Source organism: Rhinopithecus roxellana, chromosome 7, assembly GCF_007565055.1.
Source record: "Rhinopithecus roxellana isolate Shanxi Qingling chromosome 7, ASM756505v1, whole genome shotgun sequence".
Classification (NCBI taxonomy): domain Eukaryota; kingdom Metazoa; phylum Chordata; class Mammalia; order Primates; family Cercopithecidae; genus Rhinopithecus; species Rhinopithecus roxellana.
The window spans coordinates 54,243,457-54,258,422 of record NC_044555.1 but is presented as its reverse complement, the minus strand read 5'-3'; the positions used below and the strand labels follow the sequence as shown (position 1 = coordinate 54,258,422).

General features: G+C 40.2%; 1 protein-coding gene across 1 annotated transcript; it reads right to left on the bottom strand.

Annotated features, from left to right (window-relative positions):
- Window positions 1–753: 753 nt before the first annotated feature.
- LOC104673368 (putative G antigen family E member 3) lies at window positions 754–3,070 on the bottom strand. Its single transcript, XM_010377377.2, has 5 exons — window positions 3,052–3,070; window positions 2,251–2,342; window positions 1,800–1,908; window positions 918–1,043; window positions 754–803 (listed from the first exon to the last, which is right to left on the bottom strand). The coding sequence occupies exons 2-5, from the start codon at window positions 2,332–2,334 to the stop codon at window positions 754–756; spliced, it is 369 nt and encodes a 122-aa protein (XP_010375679.2). The 5' UTR covers window positions 2,335–2,342; window positions 3,052–3,070.
- Window positions 3,071–14,966: the final 11,896 nt, after the last annotated feature.

Sequence of the window (14,966 nt, the reverse complement as noted above, 5' to 3'; positions counted from 1 at the left end):
AGGGAAGAAGATATTTTTAAAGTATCATTTAAACATTTTGATATGAAATAACACTCTGAATACAGAATATGTTTAGAACTCCCTAAGTGAGGGAAATAGAAAAGTCAGTATTACATTTGTTTTGTGTCTCTTGTGAAAAAGTGTAAAAACGTTACTTTGGACTAGTTTAGCCATTATGCAGTTGCTTTAAGTAGGGTGAACATTTGTCACTATATTCACCGGTCCTCCTGCCTCTTTACATGCCTAAAAGCAGTTCAGTTTATACAGTAAACTGAATACACACGCTAGCTGTAAGACATTACCATAACAGTAAATATCACAATATAAACTGATGCTTATTATAAACATGTTATGTATTTGTTAAAAACATGCCTTTATAAAAATATCTGAAAATTATTGGCTGTTGGTTAAATGACTTACATTCAAAAGTCAGAACACGTTTTCCTATCTTTTTTTAAACATGACACATGAAATCGTATATATTTATCACGTATAAGATGATGCTTTAAAATATATATACACACTGTGAAATGGCTACATCAAGCTAAATAATATCTGCATTACTTCACATAGCTGTGATGACACTCGATATCTACTCTCTTAGCACGTTTCATATCTTTCATATCATAATCCAATTAACTTTGACCCAATTTTTCTCCATCTCTTGAAGTCCTGGCCTCAAGTGATCCTTCTGCCTCAGCCTCCCAAAGTGCTCAATTAAAAGCATGAGCAAGCACACCTGACCCTCTATCTCTAATAGTGTGTAAGGCAGTCATTTGGCATCTGAACTACCTTCAAAGAATCTTTAGACATGAAGTATGATATTAAAGTAGCAGTAATTTTACCTCTGTGTCACACAAAATATAATATTGTGAAAATAGACACCCTATAGTTTGCATCTTAATTGAACAACATACCTGCTTCCAGCACTTTAGTGGGATCAAAAGTGGGCTGAGTCCTCTCCATGACATCAGGACCATCTCCAGGCTCATCCTCTATCTTAAGCAGAGCCAGTTCCTGTTGAAAAGCTTCCACGTCAGGCCCTTAAAAGATAAAAAGGTCATCAGTTTACAAATTAAAACATGAACTATGAACGAGGAAATGGTAATGTGTATTCCCTCATCATTATGAAATAAAAACCTGTAGGCTAATTATTTCAGGAGTCTGTTGCCAGGAAAACAGGAAAGCAGAGATGTCCAAACATCGCCCTTTCCTTTCCCAAGGCTGGCCCTAGACAACTTACTTGTCCCTTTTGTACTCATTTGTTCTTATTCTTATCACATTAAATCAGTGATTTGTTTGAGTCAGTCTGACTAGACTATGAGCTTTAGGCAAAAAATTGGCACTGACATTTCCAGCACTTAGCATATTACATGGTATGAGGAAGCATTAATAAATGCGTATTAAAAAGTTTCTTAAAAAATACATGAGATGTCCACAGATGGCAGACAAGGAAGCTGCAAGCTGCCATTCTTCCACAGAAACATAAAAACAAAACAAAACAAAACAAAACAAAAAACAGAAAATGGCCGAGCAAACCATACAGGAGCTCTGGAAAACACTTAAAGGTGTACAACAACCATGCAAATACCCTATCAATAAAACGCCTCTGTCAAAATGGTAGGAAAGTTTTGTGGCTTTTTATGTGTCCTTGTCCCACCACTCACCACAGCAGCAGCAGGAAATGTTTAGGATCCCTTCCTAATGTTTTCTGTCCTCCTGTTACTGGTATGTCATAAAATATAATGCATAAATATACCTCCACCACCCATAAGCATTATTCTCCACTCTCCCTTCACCTTGAACAGCAGGTGCTCCTTCATTTTGGATCTCCCCACTAGGGGCAATACCCTGATTTTCAGTTGGTGCTTCTTCTTCTTGACGTTTTTCCTCAGCGAGCTGCTGGACCTAAGGGTGTAAGTGTGTGCGCGAATAAAAACTCAATAATATAACTACACAAATGCATATGTGCATCGAATCATAAATCTAAAGACATATTTCCAACATATATATAGAGAGGAGAGAAAGAGAGAGAGAGAGAGAGAGAGAGAGAGAGAGAGAGAGAGAAATATCCAAATCCATACAGTGAACACCAGAATATAATATTCCTGAACCAAAGTTTCCTTCATGAGATGCCATCATCATTTTTTATCAGCATGGAACACCTGGACCACTGCATGTACACTAGTTCAAAAACACTTTTTAAAATAAACTATGTAAATAGAAAACATCAAATGTTAAAGAACGCACAATCACAGATCCAACTGGCTGGGAAGACTCTTCGTCATTTCCTCTTTCTGAGGATTGGGATCTTGTTCTTACAAGCTCACTCATATTTCCCACTGAAAATAGAATACTGTTATTTGGAAAAAGTGTGTAAGAACTTAGCTACATATATGAAAATTCCATGGCAAAATCGTGATTTGTACTTTTTTAATTTTGAAAATATTTTCAAAATTCATAGAGCAATGATAAGTACGCATACTTTCCAATCAAACTAAGGACAGATTTGTTTGTATCGTAGTCCAAGAGGCATAGAAATCACATTAACGCCATAGCAAAAGACAGAGGACGTTTCTGAGTTTTGGTTTAACAATTACACTCTCCATCATGAAGGCATTTAGGAAAAAATGGGCAGAGAATTGAAACTGAAATGACTACTGCTTTCGTCCCACTCTGATTTGCTAGGCCCATTTCACGCCCACACTCCTCCCAAAATCGAGTATTGCAGGAAAGCACAGCCTCACCCATTCCTTCCCATGATGTTCATGGCGGAGGTGAGAAATTGTGAAACAGAGTGAACGTTATGCTCCTCACGGGACACCTCTGCCAGGCACTCTACAGACCTCAGGGCCGCAGTCACAGGCCACAGTGTTCCCAATTCTCAGACCGCTTCCTTACTGACCACGCTGTCTCTTCCCGCGCCCCTAACGATAAGTCTAGAAACTCTCCTGTCTCAGAGGATTCCAGGAGTTTTCGGGACTCAGACTACCTCTAACAGCACCCCCAGCACTCACCCCATCTTCACGAGAACCCCCCCCCGTGGCCCACCTTCCTCCCTCGTCCCAGGCCAGCCAGAAAGACAAGTCCCATGGTGGTATGGCGACCTAGGAGGAGCCGGACGATGACTGCAAGGCCCTTTTCCCTCAGAAGCCACGGACTGTGCTGCAGGACCTGTCCAAAGCCAGAAGGCTCCTCCACACATTCACTCACAACTAAATTCCCAGGAAGACCGCTCTGCAAACCTACCAGCCGCATCTCAGTCAATGAGAAAGAATCAAGATGGCGGAAAGAACGAAGACACAACCTCTCCCTACAGAGCTCTGCCTGGACAGAAGGTGGGCAGCAAGGCGCATGTGCAGCAGACACGCCTAGCAACACACATGCGCAGAAACAGGTCTGTGCAGCATGCGCACTGAGGGGGGCATTCGCCTCGTGACTGAAGTTTTCCTGCCTCTGTGGAGAACCTAAACCACCAGCGCTCCTGACATTGAAAATGAACTTGCAAAGCACTTTTTTTTTCCCCCCGCTCAACCTTTCTTTCCCTTCCAGTGGCTTTGGAGAATACGATCCCCAGGTTACTCTAATAATGTGTTTCAGAAAAATTCACCATCACAGAAATAAATCTTAAATATTTTAATACCTGTTTTATATACGCTTCCAGAAATCATTTTCTTGCCTGCTTCACGAGTTTGGTGTCATACTTGCAGTGGTGTTACCCACTCTAATAAGATAAGACATTCATTGTTCTTGGTTTCATTATTGTACATTCAAAATCATTGATCCAGCTGGATAATATTAAAGTGGTAGGAACAAAACCTTAGTTTTTGAATCCCTGTTTAACACACTGTTTTGAAATGGCTCTTTTATCATCACCTACATCCCCACTCAATTTTGTATGTAACTCTCTTCTTTTAATTTTCTTCCATTGAGTTGTTTATACCTGTATCACTACTACACTATTTTAATTGCTGTAGCTTAATGATATTTGAAATGTGAAATAATGCTTGCCCTCCCTGATTTCTCATTTTCTATTAATTCTGACACGTTGGTCTTTCAGATGAACTGCAGAATCATTTGATCATGTGCTAAAATATTCCTGTTGAGACACTAGTTACTACTTTCATATCACATGTTAACTCTGGGACAACAGGCATCTTTCTATTTTAGAATCTCTCAATCAAAATAAAAAAAAAAAAAAGCCACTCCTCAATTCCTCAAGTCTTTTAACATATCCCACACAATGACTGTGTTATTTGCTTCATATTAGTTCTTCACATTCAAATTAAATTTATTCATGGGCATTTTTTTTTCCATTCCAATGCTGACACGTGTTTGCTTTAACTTCACTATGTTTTTCACACAAGTCAAACAATCTCTGTTTGCAAACAATATGATTCCATAATCAGAAAATCCCAGATTCTTTGCCCAAAATCCGCTTGATATTATAAACAACTTCCGGAAAGCTTCAAGATACAAAATTAATGTACAAAAACAGGAGGGTTTCTGTACACCAACTACCTTGAAGCTCACAGCCAAATCAGAAACACAATCCCATTCACAATAGCCACAAAAAGAAAAAAATACCAAGGAATATAGCTAACCAGGGAGGAGAACCATCTCTACTATGAGAACTACAAAACACTGCTCAAAGAAATCAGAGATGACACAAACAAATGGGAAAACATTCCATGCTCGTGAACAGGAAGAATATTGTCAAAATGGCCAATCTGACCAAAGGAATTCATACATCCAATAATATTCCTATTAAACTACCAATGACATTCCTCACGGAATTAGAAAAAAAAAAAAAAAAAAAAAAAAAAAAAAAAAACACTACTTTAAAATTCATATGGAGCCAAAAAAGAGCCCAAATAGCCAAGGCAATCCTAAACAAAAGAATGAAGCCAAAGCATCATATTACCTGACTTCAGAGTATAATACAAGGCCACGGTAAATGAAACAGCATGGTACCAGTACCAAAACAGTCACAAAGACCAATGAAATAGAATACACAGCCCAGAAATAATGCTGTACACCTGACACATATCCAACAAAGTTGACAAAAACAAGCAATGTAGACAGGACTCTCTACCAATAAATGGTGCTGTATGTAAAAGATTGAAACAGGACCACCTCTTATTAAGAAAAATTAACTAAAGCTGGATTAAGAAACTAAAGGTAAAACCCAAATTCATAAAAATCCTGGAAGACCCAGGCATTCTCATTCTGGACGTAGGAGAGGGCAAAGATTTCATAATGAAAATGCCAAAAGCAATTGCAACAAAAGCAAACATTGACAAATGGAATCAAATGAAACTAAAGAGCTCCTGCACAGCAACAAAACAAAACAGAACAAAAAACTATCCACAGAGACAACACACAACACTGAGAGTGGGAGAAACTATTTACAAACTATGCGTCTATCTAAGGTCTCGTATCCACAATCTATAAAGAACTTAAAGAAATTTACAAAAAATAAAAATAAAAAAATAAAAAGACACGCCATGTGCAGTGCCTCACACTTGTAATCCCAGCACTTTCGAAGGCCAAGATGGACAGATCACTGGAAGCCAGGATTTCGAGACCCGCCTGGCAAACATGAAAAACCCTGGCTCTACCATGAAATACAAACATTAGCTGGGTGAGGTGGTGCGTGCCTGTAATCCCAGATACTAGCGTGGCTGAGGCAGCAGAATAGCTTGAACCCAGGAAGTGGAGGTTGCAGTGAGTGGAGATCGTGCCACTGCTCTCCAGCTCGGGCAACAGACCAAGACTGCGTCTCAATAAACAAAACAAAACAATCCATACCAGTAAAAAGTGGGCCAAGGACATGAAAAGACACATTCAAAGGAAGACATACATGAGGCCACAGCACATGAAATAAAGCTCAAAGTCACTGACCATTGGAGAAATACAATTCAAACCACAATGAGATATCATCTCACACCAGGCAGAATGGCTATTATTAAAAAGTGAGAAAATAAAATAAAATAACAGATGCTGGTGACATTGTAGAGAAAAAGAAACACTTATTCACTGTTGGTGGAAGTGTAAATTAGTTCAACCATCGTGGCAAACAGTGTGCTGATTTCCCAAAGACCTAGGATATTATCCAGGAGAACTTCCCCAATCTAGCAAGACAGGACAACATGCAAATTCACGAAATACAGAGAACACTACTCTGTTACTCCTTGGGAAGAGCAACCTCAAGACAATAATCGTCAGATTCTGCAAGGTTGAAACAAAAGGAAAAACGTTAAGGGCAGCCACAGAGAAAGATCAGGTTACCTACGAAGGAGAGCCCATCAGACTAACAGCGGATCACTCTACAGAAACCCTACAAGCCAGAAGAGAGTGAGGGCCAATATTCAACATTCATAAAGAAAAGAATTTTCAACCCGGAATTTCATGTCCAGCAAAACTAAGCTTCATAAGGGAAGGAGAAACAAAATTCCTTCCAGAACAGCAAATGCTGAGTGATTTTGTCACTGTCAGGTCTGCCTTACTAGAGCTCCTGAAGGAAGTACTAAATATGAAAAGGAAAAACCAGTACCAAGAAAATGGAAAGCAAAAAAAAAGCAGGGGTTGCAATCCCAGTCTCTGATAAAACAGACTTTAAACCAACAAAATACAAAATTAGCTTGGCATGGTAGTGCACGCCTGTAATCCCAGCTACTAGGGTGGCTGAGGCAGGAGAATTACTTCAAATAGGGAGGCAGAGGTTGCAGTGAGTGGAGACCATGCGACTGCATTCCAGCCTGGGCAACAGACGGAGACTATCTCAGAAAACAAAACAAAACAAAAAATATTACCATCAAAAAGCGGCCCAAGGAAAGGAACAAACACTTTCAAAATAAGACATGCATGTGGACAACAAGCATATGAAATAAAGCTCAAAACCACTGATCATTGGAGAAGTGCAATTCAAACCACAATGACATATCATCTCCCACCAATCAGAATGGCTATTAAAAAGTAAAAAAATAGGTGAATGATGCGGGGGCGGAGCAAGATGGCCGAATAGGAACAGCTCCAGTCTCCAACTCCCAGCGCGAGCGACACAGAAGACCGGTGATTTCTGCATTTTCAACTGAGGTACTGGGGTCATCTCACTAGGGAGTGCCGGACAATCGGTGCTGGTCAGCTGCTGCAGCCTGACCAGCGAGAGCTGAAGCAGGGCGAGGCATCGCCTCACCTGGAAGCGCAAGGGGGAAGGGGATCCGTTTTCCTAGCCAGGGGAACTGAGACACACAACACCTGGAAAATCGGGTAACTCCCACCCCAATACTGCGCGGTAAGCATACAGGCACACCAGAATATATCCCACACCTGGCCGGGAGGGTCCCACGCCCACGAAGCCTCCCTCACTGCTAACACAGCAGTCTGCCGCGATCTATCCGCAAGGCAGCAGCGAGGCTGGGGGAGGGGCGCCCGCCATTGCTGAGGCTTAAGTAGGTAAACAAAGCCGCTGGGAAGCTCGAACTGGGTGGAGATCACAGCAGCTCAAGGAAGCCTGCCTGTCTCTGTAGTCTCCACCTCTGGGGACAGCGCACAGCTGAAGACCAACAGGGGAAGTAGCAGGAGCCGGTGCAGACGCGAACGACTCTGTCTGACAGCTTTGGGGAGAGCCGTGGATCTCCCAACGCGGAGGTTGAGATCTGAGAACTGACAGACTGCCTGCTCAGGTGTGTCCCTGACCCCTGAGTAGCCTAGCTGGGAGAAATCCCCCACTAGGGGCAGTCTGACACCCCACACCTCACAGGGTGGAGTACACCCGAGAGGACACTTCCAAAGGAAGAATCAGACAGGTACACTCGCTGTTCAGCAATATTCTATCTTCGGCAACCTCTGCTGCTGATACCCAGGGAAACAGGGTCTGCAGTGGACCTCAAGCAATCTCCAACAGACCAACAGACAGTCCTTCTGACTGTCAGAAGGAAAACTATCAAACAGGAAGGACACCTATACCAAAACCCCATCAGTACGTCACCACCATCAAAGACCAGAGACAGATAAAACCACAAAGATGGGGAAGAAGCAGGGCAGAAAAGCTGGAAATTCAAAAAATAAGAGCGCATCTCCCCCTGCAAAGGAGCGCAGCCCATCGCCAGCAACGGATCAAAGCTGGTCAGAGAATGACTTGGACGAGAGGAGAGAAGAAGGCTTCAGTCCATCAAACTTCTCAGAGCTAAAGGAGGAATTACGTACCCAGCGCAAAGAAACTAAAAATCTTGAAAAAAGAGTGGAAGAATTGACAGCTAGACTAATTAATGCAGAGAAGATCATAAACGAAATGACAGAGATGAAAACCATGACACGAGAAATACTTGACAAATGCACAAGCTTCAGTAACCGACTCGATCAACTGGAAGAAAGAGTATCAGCGATTGAAGATCAAATGAATGAAATGAAGCGAGAAGAGAAACCAAAAGAAAAAAGAAGAAAAAGAAATGAGCAAAGCCTGCAAGAAGTATGGGATTACGTAAAAAGACCAAATCTACGCCTGATTGGGGTGCCTGAAAGTGAGGGGGAAAATGGAACCAAGTTGGAAAACACTCTTCAGGATATCATCCAGGAGAACTTCCCCAACCTAGTAGGGCAGGCCAACATTCAAATTCAGGAAATACAGAGAACGCCACAAAGATACTCCTCCAGAAGAGCAACTCCAAGACACATAATTGCCAGATTCACCAAAGTTGAAATGAAGGAAAAAATCTTAAGGGCAGCCAGAGAGAAAGGTCGGGTTACCCACAAAGGGAAGCCCATCAGACTAACAGCAGATCTCTCGGCAGAAACTCTACAAGCCAGAAGAGAGTGGGGGCCAATATTCAACATTCTTAAAGAAAAGAATTTTCAACCCAGAATTTCATATCCAGCCAAACTAAGTTTCATAAGTGAAGGAGAAATAAAGTCCTTTACAGATAAGCAAATGCTTAGAGATTTTGTCACCACCAGGCCTGCCTTACAAGAGACCCTGAAGGAAGCCCTAAACATGGAAAGGAACAACCGGTACCAGCCATCGCAAAAACATGCCAAAATGTAAAGACCATCGAGGCTAGGAAGAAACTGCATCAACTAACGAGCAAAATAACCAGTTAATATCTAATGGCAGGATCAAGTTCACACATAACAATATTAACCTTAAATGTTAATGGACTAAATGCTCCAATTAAAAGACACAGACTGGCAAACTGGATAAAGAGTCAAGACCCATCAGTCTGCTGTATTCAGGAGACCCATCTCACATGCAGAGACATACATAGGCTCAAAATAAAGGGATGGAGGAAGATCTACCAAGCAAATGGAGAACACAAAAAAGCAGGGGTTGCAATCCTTGTCTCTGATAAAACAGACTTTAAACCATCAAAGATCAAAAGAGACAAAGAAGGCCATTACATAATGGTAAAGGGATCAATTCAACAGGAAGAGCTAACGCTCCTAAATATATATGCACCCAATACAGGAGCACCCAGATTCATAAAGCAAGTCCTTAGGGACTTACAAAGAGACTTAGACTCCCATACAATAATAATGGGAGACTTCAACACTCCGCTGTCAACATTAGACAGATCAACGAGACAGAAAGTTAACAAGGATATCCAGGAATTGAACTCATCTCTGCACCAAGCGGACCTAATAGACATCTATAGAACTCTCCACCCCAAATCAACAGAATATACATTCTTCTCAGCACCACATCGCACTTATTCCAAAATTGACCACATAATTGGAAGTAAAGCACTCCTCAGCAAATGTAAAAGAACAGAAATTATAACAAACTGTCTCTCAGACCACAGTGCAATCAAACTAGAACTCAGGACTAAGAAACTCAATCAAAACCGCTCAACTACATGGAAACTGAACAACCTGCTCCTGAATGACTACTGGGTACATAACGAAATGAAAGCGGAAATAAAGATGTTCTTTGAAACCAATGAGAACAAAGATACAACATACCAGAATCTCTGGGACACATTTAAAGCAGTGTGTAGAGGGAAATTTATAGCACTAAATGCCCACAAGAGAAAGCAGGAAAGATCTAAAATTGACACTCTAACATCACAATTAAAAGAACTAGAGAGGCAAGAGCAAACACATTCAAAAGCTAGCAGAAGGCAAGAAATAACTAAGATCAGAGCAGAACTGAAGGAGATAGAGACACAAAAAACCCTCCAAAAAATCAATGAATCCAGGAGTTGGTTTTTTGAAAAGATCAACAAAATTGACAGACCGCTAGCAAGGCTAATAAAGAAGAAAAGAGAGAGGAATCAAATAGATGCAATAAAAAATGATAAAGGGGATATCACCACTGACCCCACAGAAATACAAACTACCATCAGAGAATACTATAAACGCCTCTACGCAAATCAACAAGAAAATCTAGAAGAAATGGATAATTTCCTGGACACTTACACTCTCCCAAGGCTAAACCAGGAAGAACTTGAATCCCTGAATAGACCAATAGCAGGCTCTAAAATTGAGGCAACAATTAATAGCCTACCCACCAAAAAAAGTCCAGGACCAGATGGATTCACAGCTGAATTCTACCAGAGGTACAAGGAGGAGCTGGTACCATTCCTTCTGAAACTATTCCAATCAATAGAAAAAGAGGGAATCCTCCCTAACTCATTTTATGAGGCCAACATCATCCTGATACCAAAGCCTGGCAGAGACACAACAAAAAAAGAGAATTTTAGACCAATATCCCTGATGAACATTGATGCAAAAATTCTCAATAAAATACTGGCAAACCGGATTCAGCAGCACATCAAAAAGCTTATCCACCATGATCAAGTGGGCTTCATCCCTGGGATGCAAGGCTGGTTCAACATTCGCAAATCAATAAACGTAATCCAGCATATAAACAGAACCAAAGACAAGAACCACATGATTGTCTCAATAGATGCAGAAAAGGCTTTTGACAAAATTCAACAGCCCTTCATGCTAAAAACGCTCAATAAATTCGGTATTGATGGAACGTATCTCAAAATAATAAGAGCCATTTATGACAAACCCACAGCTAATATCATACTGAATGGGCAAAAACTGGAAAAATTCCCTTTGAAAACTGGCACAAGACAGGGATGCCCTCTCTCACCACTCCTATTCAACACAGTGTTGGAAGTTCTGGCTAGGGCAATCAGGCAAGAGAAAGAAATCAAGGGTATCCAGTTAGGAAAAGAAGAAGTCAAATTGTCCCTGTTTGCAGATGACATGATTGTATATTTAGAAAACCCCATTGTCTCAGCTCAAAATCTCCTTAAGCTGATAAGCAACTTCAGCAAAGTCTCAGGATACAAAATTAATGTGCAAAAATCACAAGCATTCTTATACACCAGTAACAGAGAAGCAGAGAGCCAAATCAGGAATGAACTTCCATTCACAATTGCTTCAAAGAGAATAAAATACCTAGGAATCCAGCTTACAAGGGATGTAAAGGACCTCTTCAAGGAGAACTACAAACCACTGCTCAGTGAAATCAAAGAGGACACAAACAAATGGAAGAACATACCATGCTCATGGATAGGAAGAATCAATATCGTGAAAATGGCCATACTGCCCAAGGTTATTTATAGATTCAATGCCATCCCCATCAAGCTACCAATGAGTTTCTTCACAGAATTGGAAAAAACTGCTTTAAAGTTCATATGGAACCAAAAAAGAGCCCGCATTGCCAAGACAATCCTAAGTCAAAAGGACAAAGCTGGAGGCGTCACGCTACCTGACTTCAAACTATACTACAAGGCTACAGTAACCAAAACAGCATGGTACTGGTACCAAAACAGAGCTATAGACCAATGGAACAGAACAGAGTCCTCAGAAATAATACCGCACATCTACAGCCATCTGATCCTTGACAAACCTGAGAGAAACAAGAAATGGGGAAAGGATTCCCTATTTAATAAATGGTGCTGGGAAAATTGGCTAGCCATAAGTAGAAAGCTGAAACTGGATCCTTTCCTTACCCCTTATACGAAGATTAATTCAAGATGGATTAGAGACTTAAATGTTAGACCTAATACCATAAAAACCCTAGAAGAAAATCTAGGTAGTACCATTCAGGACATAGGCATGGGCAAGGACTTCATGTCTAAAACACCAAAAGCAACGGCAGCAAAAGCCAAAATTGACAAATGGGATCTAATTAAACTAAAGAGCTTTTGCACAGCAAAAGAAACTACCATCAGAGTGAACAGGCAACCTACAGAATGGGAGAAAATTTTTGCAACCTACTCATCTGACAAAGGGCTAATATCCAGAATCTACAAAGAACTCAAACAAATATACGAGAAAAAAACAAACAACCCCATCAAAAAGTGGGGAAAGGATATGAACAGACATTTCTCAAAAGAAGATATTCATACAGCCAACAGACACATGAAAAAATGCTCATCGTCACTCGCCATCAGAGAAATGCAAATCAAAACCACAATGAGATACCATCTCACACCAGTTAGAATGGCAATCATTAAGAAGTCAGGAAACAACAGGTGTTGGAGAGGATGTGGAGAAATAGGAACACTTTTACACTGTTGGTGGGATTGTAAACTAGTTCAACCATTATGGAAAACAGTATGGCAATTCCTCAAGGATCTAGAACTAGATGTACCATATGACCCAGCCATCCCACTACTGGGTATATACCCAAAGGATTATAAATTATTCTACTACAAAGACACATGCACACGTATGTTTATTGCGGCACTATTCACAATAGCAAAGACTTGGAATCAACCCAAATGTCCATCTGCGACAGACTGGATTAAGAAAATGTGGCACATATACACCATGGAATACTATGCAGCCATAAAAAAGGATGAGTTTGCGTCCTTTGTAGGGACATGGATGCAGCTGGAAACCATCATTCTTAGCAAACTATCACAAGAACAGAAAACCAAACACCGCATGTTCTCACTCATAGGTGGGAACTGAACAATGAGATCACTTGGACTCGGGAAGGGGAACATCACGCACTGGGGCCTATCATGGGGAGGGGGGAGGGGGGAGGAGGGAGGGATTGCATTGGGGAGTTATACATGATATAAATGATGAATTGATGGGTGCTGAGGAGTTGATGGGTGCAGCACACCAACATGGCATAAGTATACATATGTAACAAACCTGCACGTTATTCACATGTACCCTAGAACTTAAATTATAAAAAAAAAAAAAAAAAAATAAATGTACTCATTAACTTAAAAAATAAATAAATAAATAAATAAATAAATAAATAAATAGTAAAAAAATAAATTAAATTAAAAAAATAACACCAATAATCACTATTGGTGGAAGTGTACATTAGTTCAACCATTGTGGAAACAGTGTGCTCATTCCCCAGAGACCTAAAAACAGAACTACCATTCGATCCAAGCAATCCCATTACTGGGTATACAGTCAAAGGGATATAAACTTGTTCTGTTATAAAGACACATGCACACATATGTTCACTGCAGCACTATTCAAAATACCAAAGACATGGAATCAACCAAAAAGCCCATCAATGGTAGACTGGATAAAGAAAATGTAGTACATATATACCACGGAATAGTATGCAGCCATAAAAACGAATGACACTATCTCCGTTGCTGGAATAAGGATGGAGCTGGAGGTACTTATACTTAGCAAAGTAAAGCACGAACAGAAAACTAAATACTGCATGTTCTCACTTATAAGTAAGAGCTAAAAATGAGAAAAAATCAACACACAGAGCAGAACAACAGACACTGGGGCCTACCAAAGACTGGAGGATGGGAGGAGGGAAAGGATCAGAAAAAATAGCTCATGAGTACCAGGCTTAATACCTGGGTGACAAAGTAATCTGTACAACAACCCCCCATGATGCAAGTTCACCTGCATAACAGACCTGCACCACATGTATGCCTGAACTTAAAAGATACAAAAAGAGTAAGAAAAAATAGATTTCAAAACAAAAACTTTGAGAAGAGACTAAAAGGTCACTATATAATAATAAAGGGGTCAATTCATCAAGAGGATATTAACAATTTTAAATACATATGCATGCAACACTTGAGCACCCAGATATATAAAACAAATGCATTTAGAGCTAAAGAGAGAGACAGGCCCCAATAAAATAATAGATGGAGACTTCAGCACCCCGCATTCAGTACTGGACAGATCTGCCAAACAGAAAACAACAACAACAACAACAACAAAAAGAAACAAACAAACAAAACCACAGAGTTAATCCGCACTACAGACACATGGATCTAATAGATATTTACAGAATATTTCATCCAACAACGACAGAATACACATTCTTTTCCCCAGCACATGGATCATTCTCAAGGACAAGACCATATGTTAGGTCTCAAAACATTAAAAAAAAACCTGAAATAATATCATGGATCTTGTCAGACCACAGTGGCATAAAACTAGAAATTAATAACAAGAAGAATTTTGGAAACTATACAAATACATGAAAACTGAATAATCTGATCCTGGATGAATAATGGGTCAAGGAAGAAGCTAAGAAGGAAATTTAAAAATTTATTGAAACAAATGACGATGGAAACAAAACATACCAAAACCGATGGGATACAGCAAAAGTAGTACTCATAAACAGGTTTACAGCCATAAGTGCCTACAACAAAAGAGGCAAAAACTTCAAATAAACAATCTAGTGATGCATCTTAAAGAGCTGCAAAGAAAGAGCACACCAAACCAAAAATTAGAAGAAAAAAAATAATGAAGATCCCAGCAGAAATAAACGAAATTGAAATGGAAAAAATCCCACAAAAGATCAATAACACAAAAAGTTTTTTTTAATAAGTTAACCCAAATTGACAAACCATTAGCCAAGCTAAGAAAAAAAGAGAGAAACCCAAATAAATAAATTCCAAAATGAAAAAGGATTTGGGAGTCTGAGGCAGGTGGATCACTTGAGGCCGGGACCTCAAGACCAACCTGGCCAATATGGCAAACTCCATCTCTACTAAAAATAA

Bases quoted from the DNA above. Each gene is read 5' to 3' on its own strand.
- LOC104673368 (XM_010377377.2), bottom strand. From the start codon at position 2,334: ATGAGTGAGCTTGTAAGAACAAGATCCCAATCCTCAGAAAGAGGAAAT. The intron at 1,044-1,799 runs GTGAAGGGAGAG...TTATCTTTTAAG, and splicing joins AGGAGCACCTGCTGTTCAAG to GGCCTGACGTGGAAGCTTTT. The intron at 804-917 runs GTATGTTGTTCA...TCATGTCTAAAG, and splicing joins CACTAAAGTGCTGGAAGCAG to ATTCTTTGAAGGTAGTTCAG.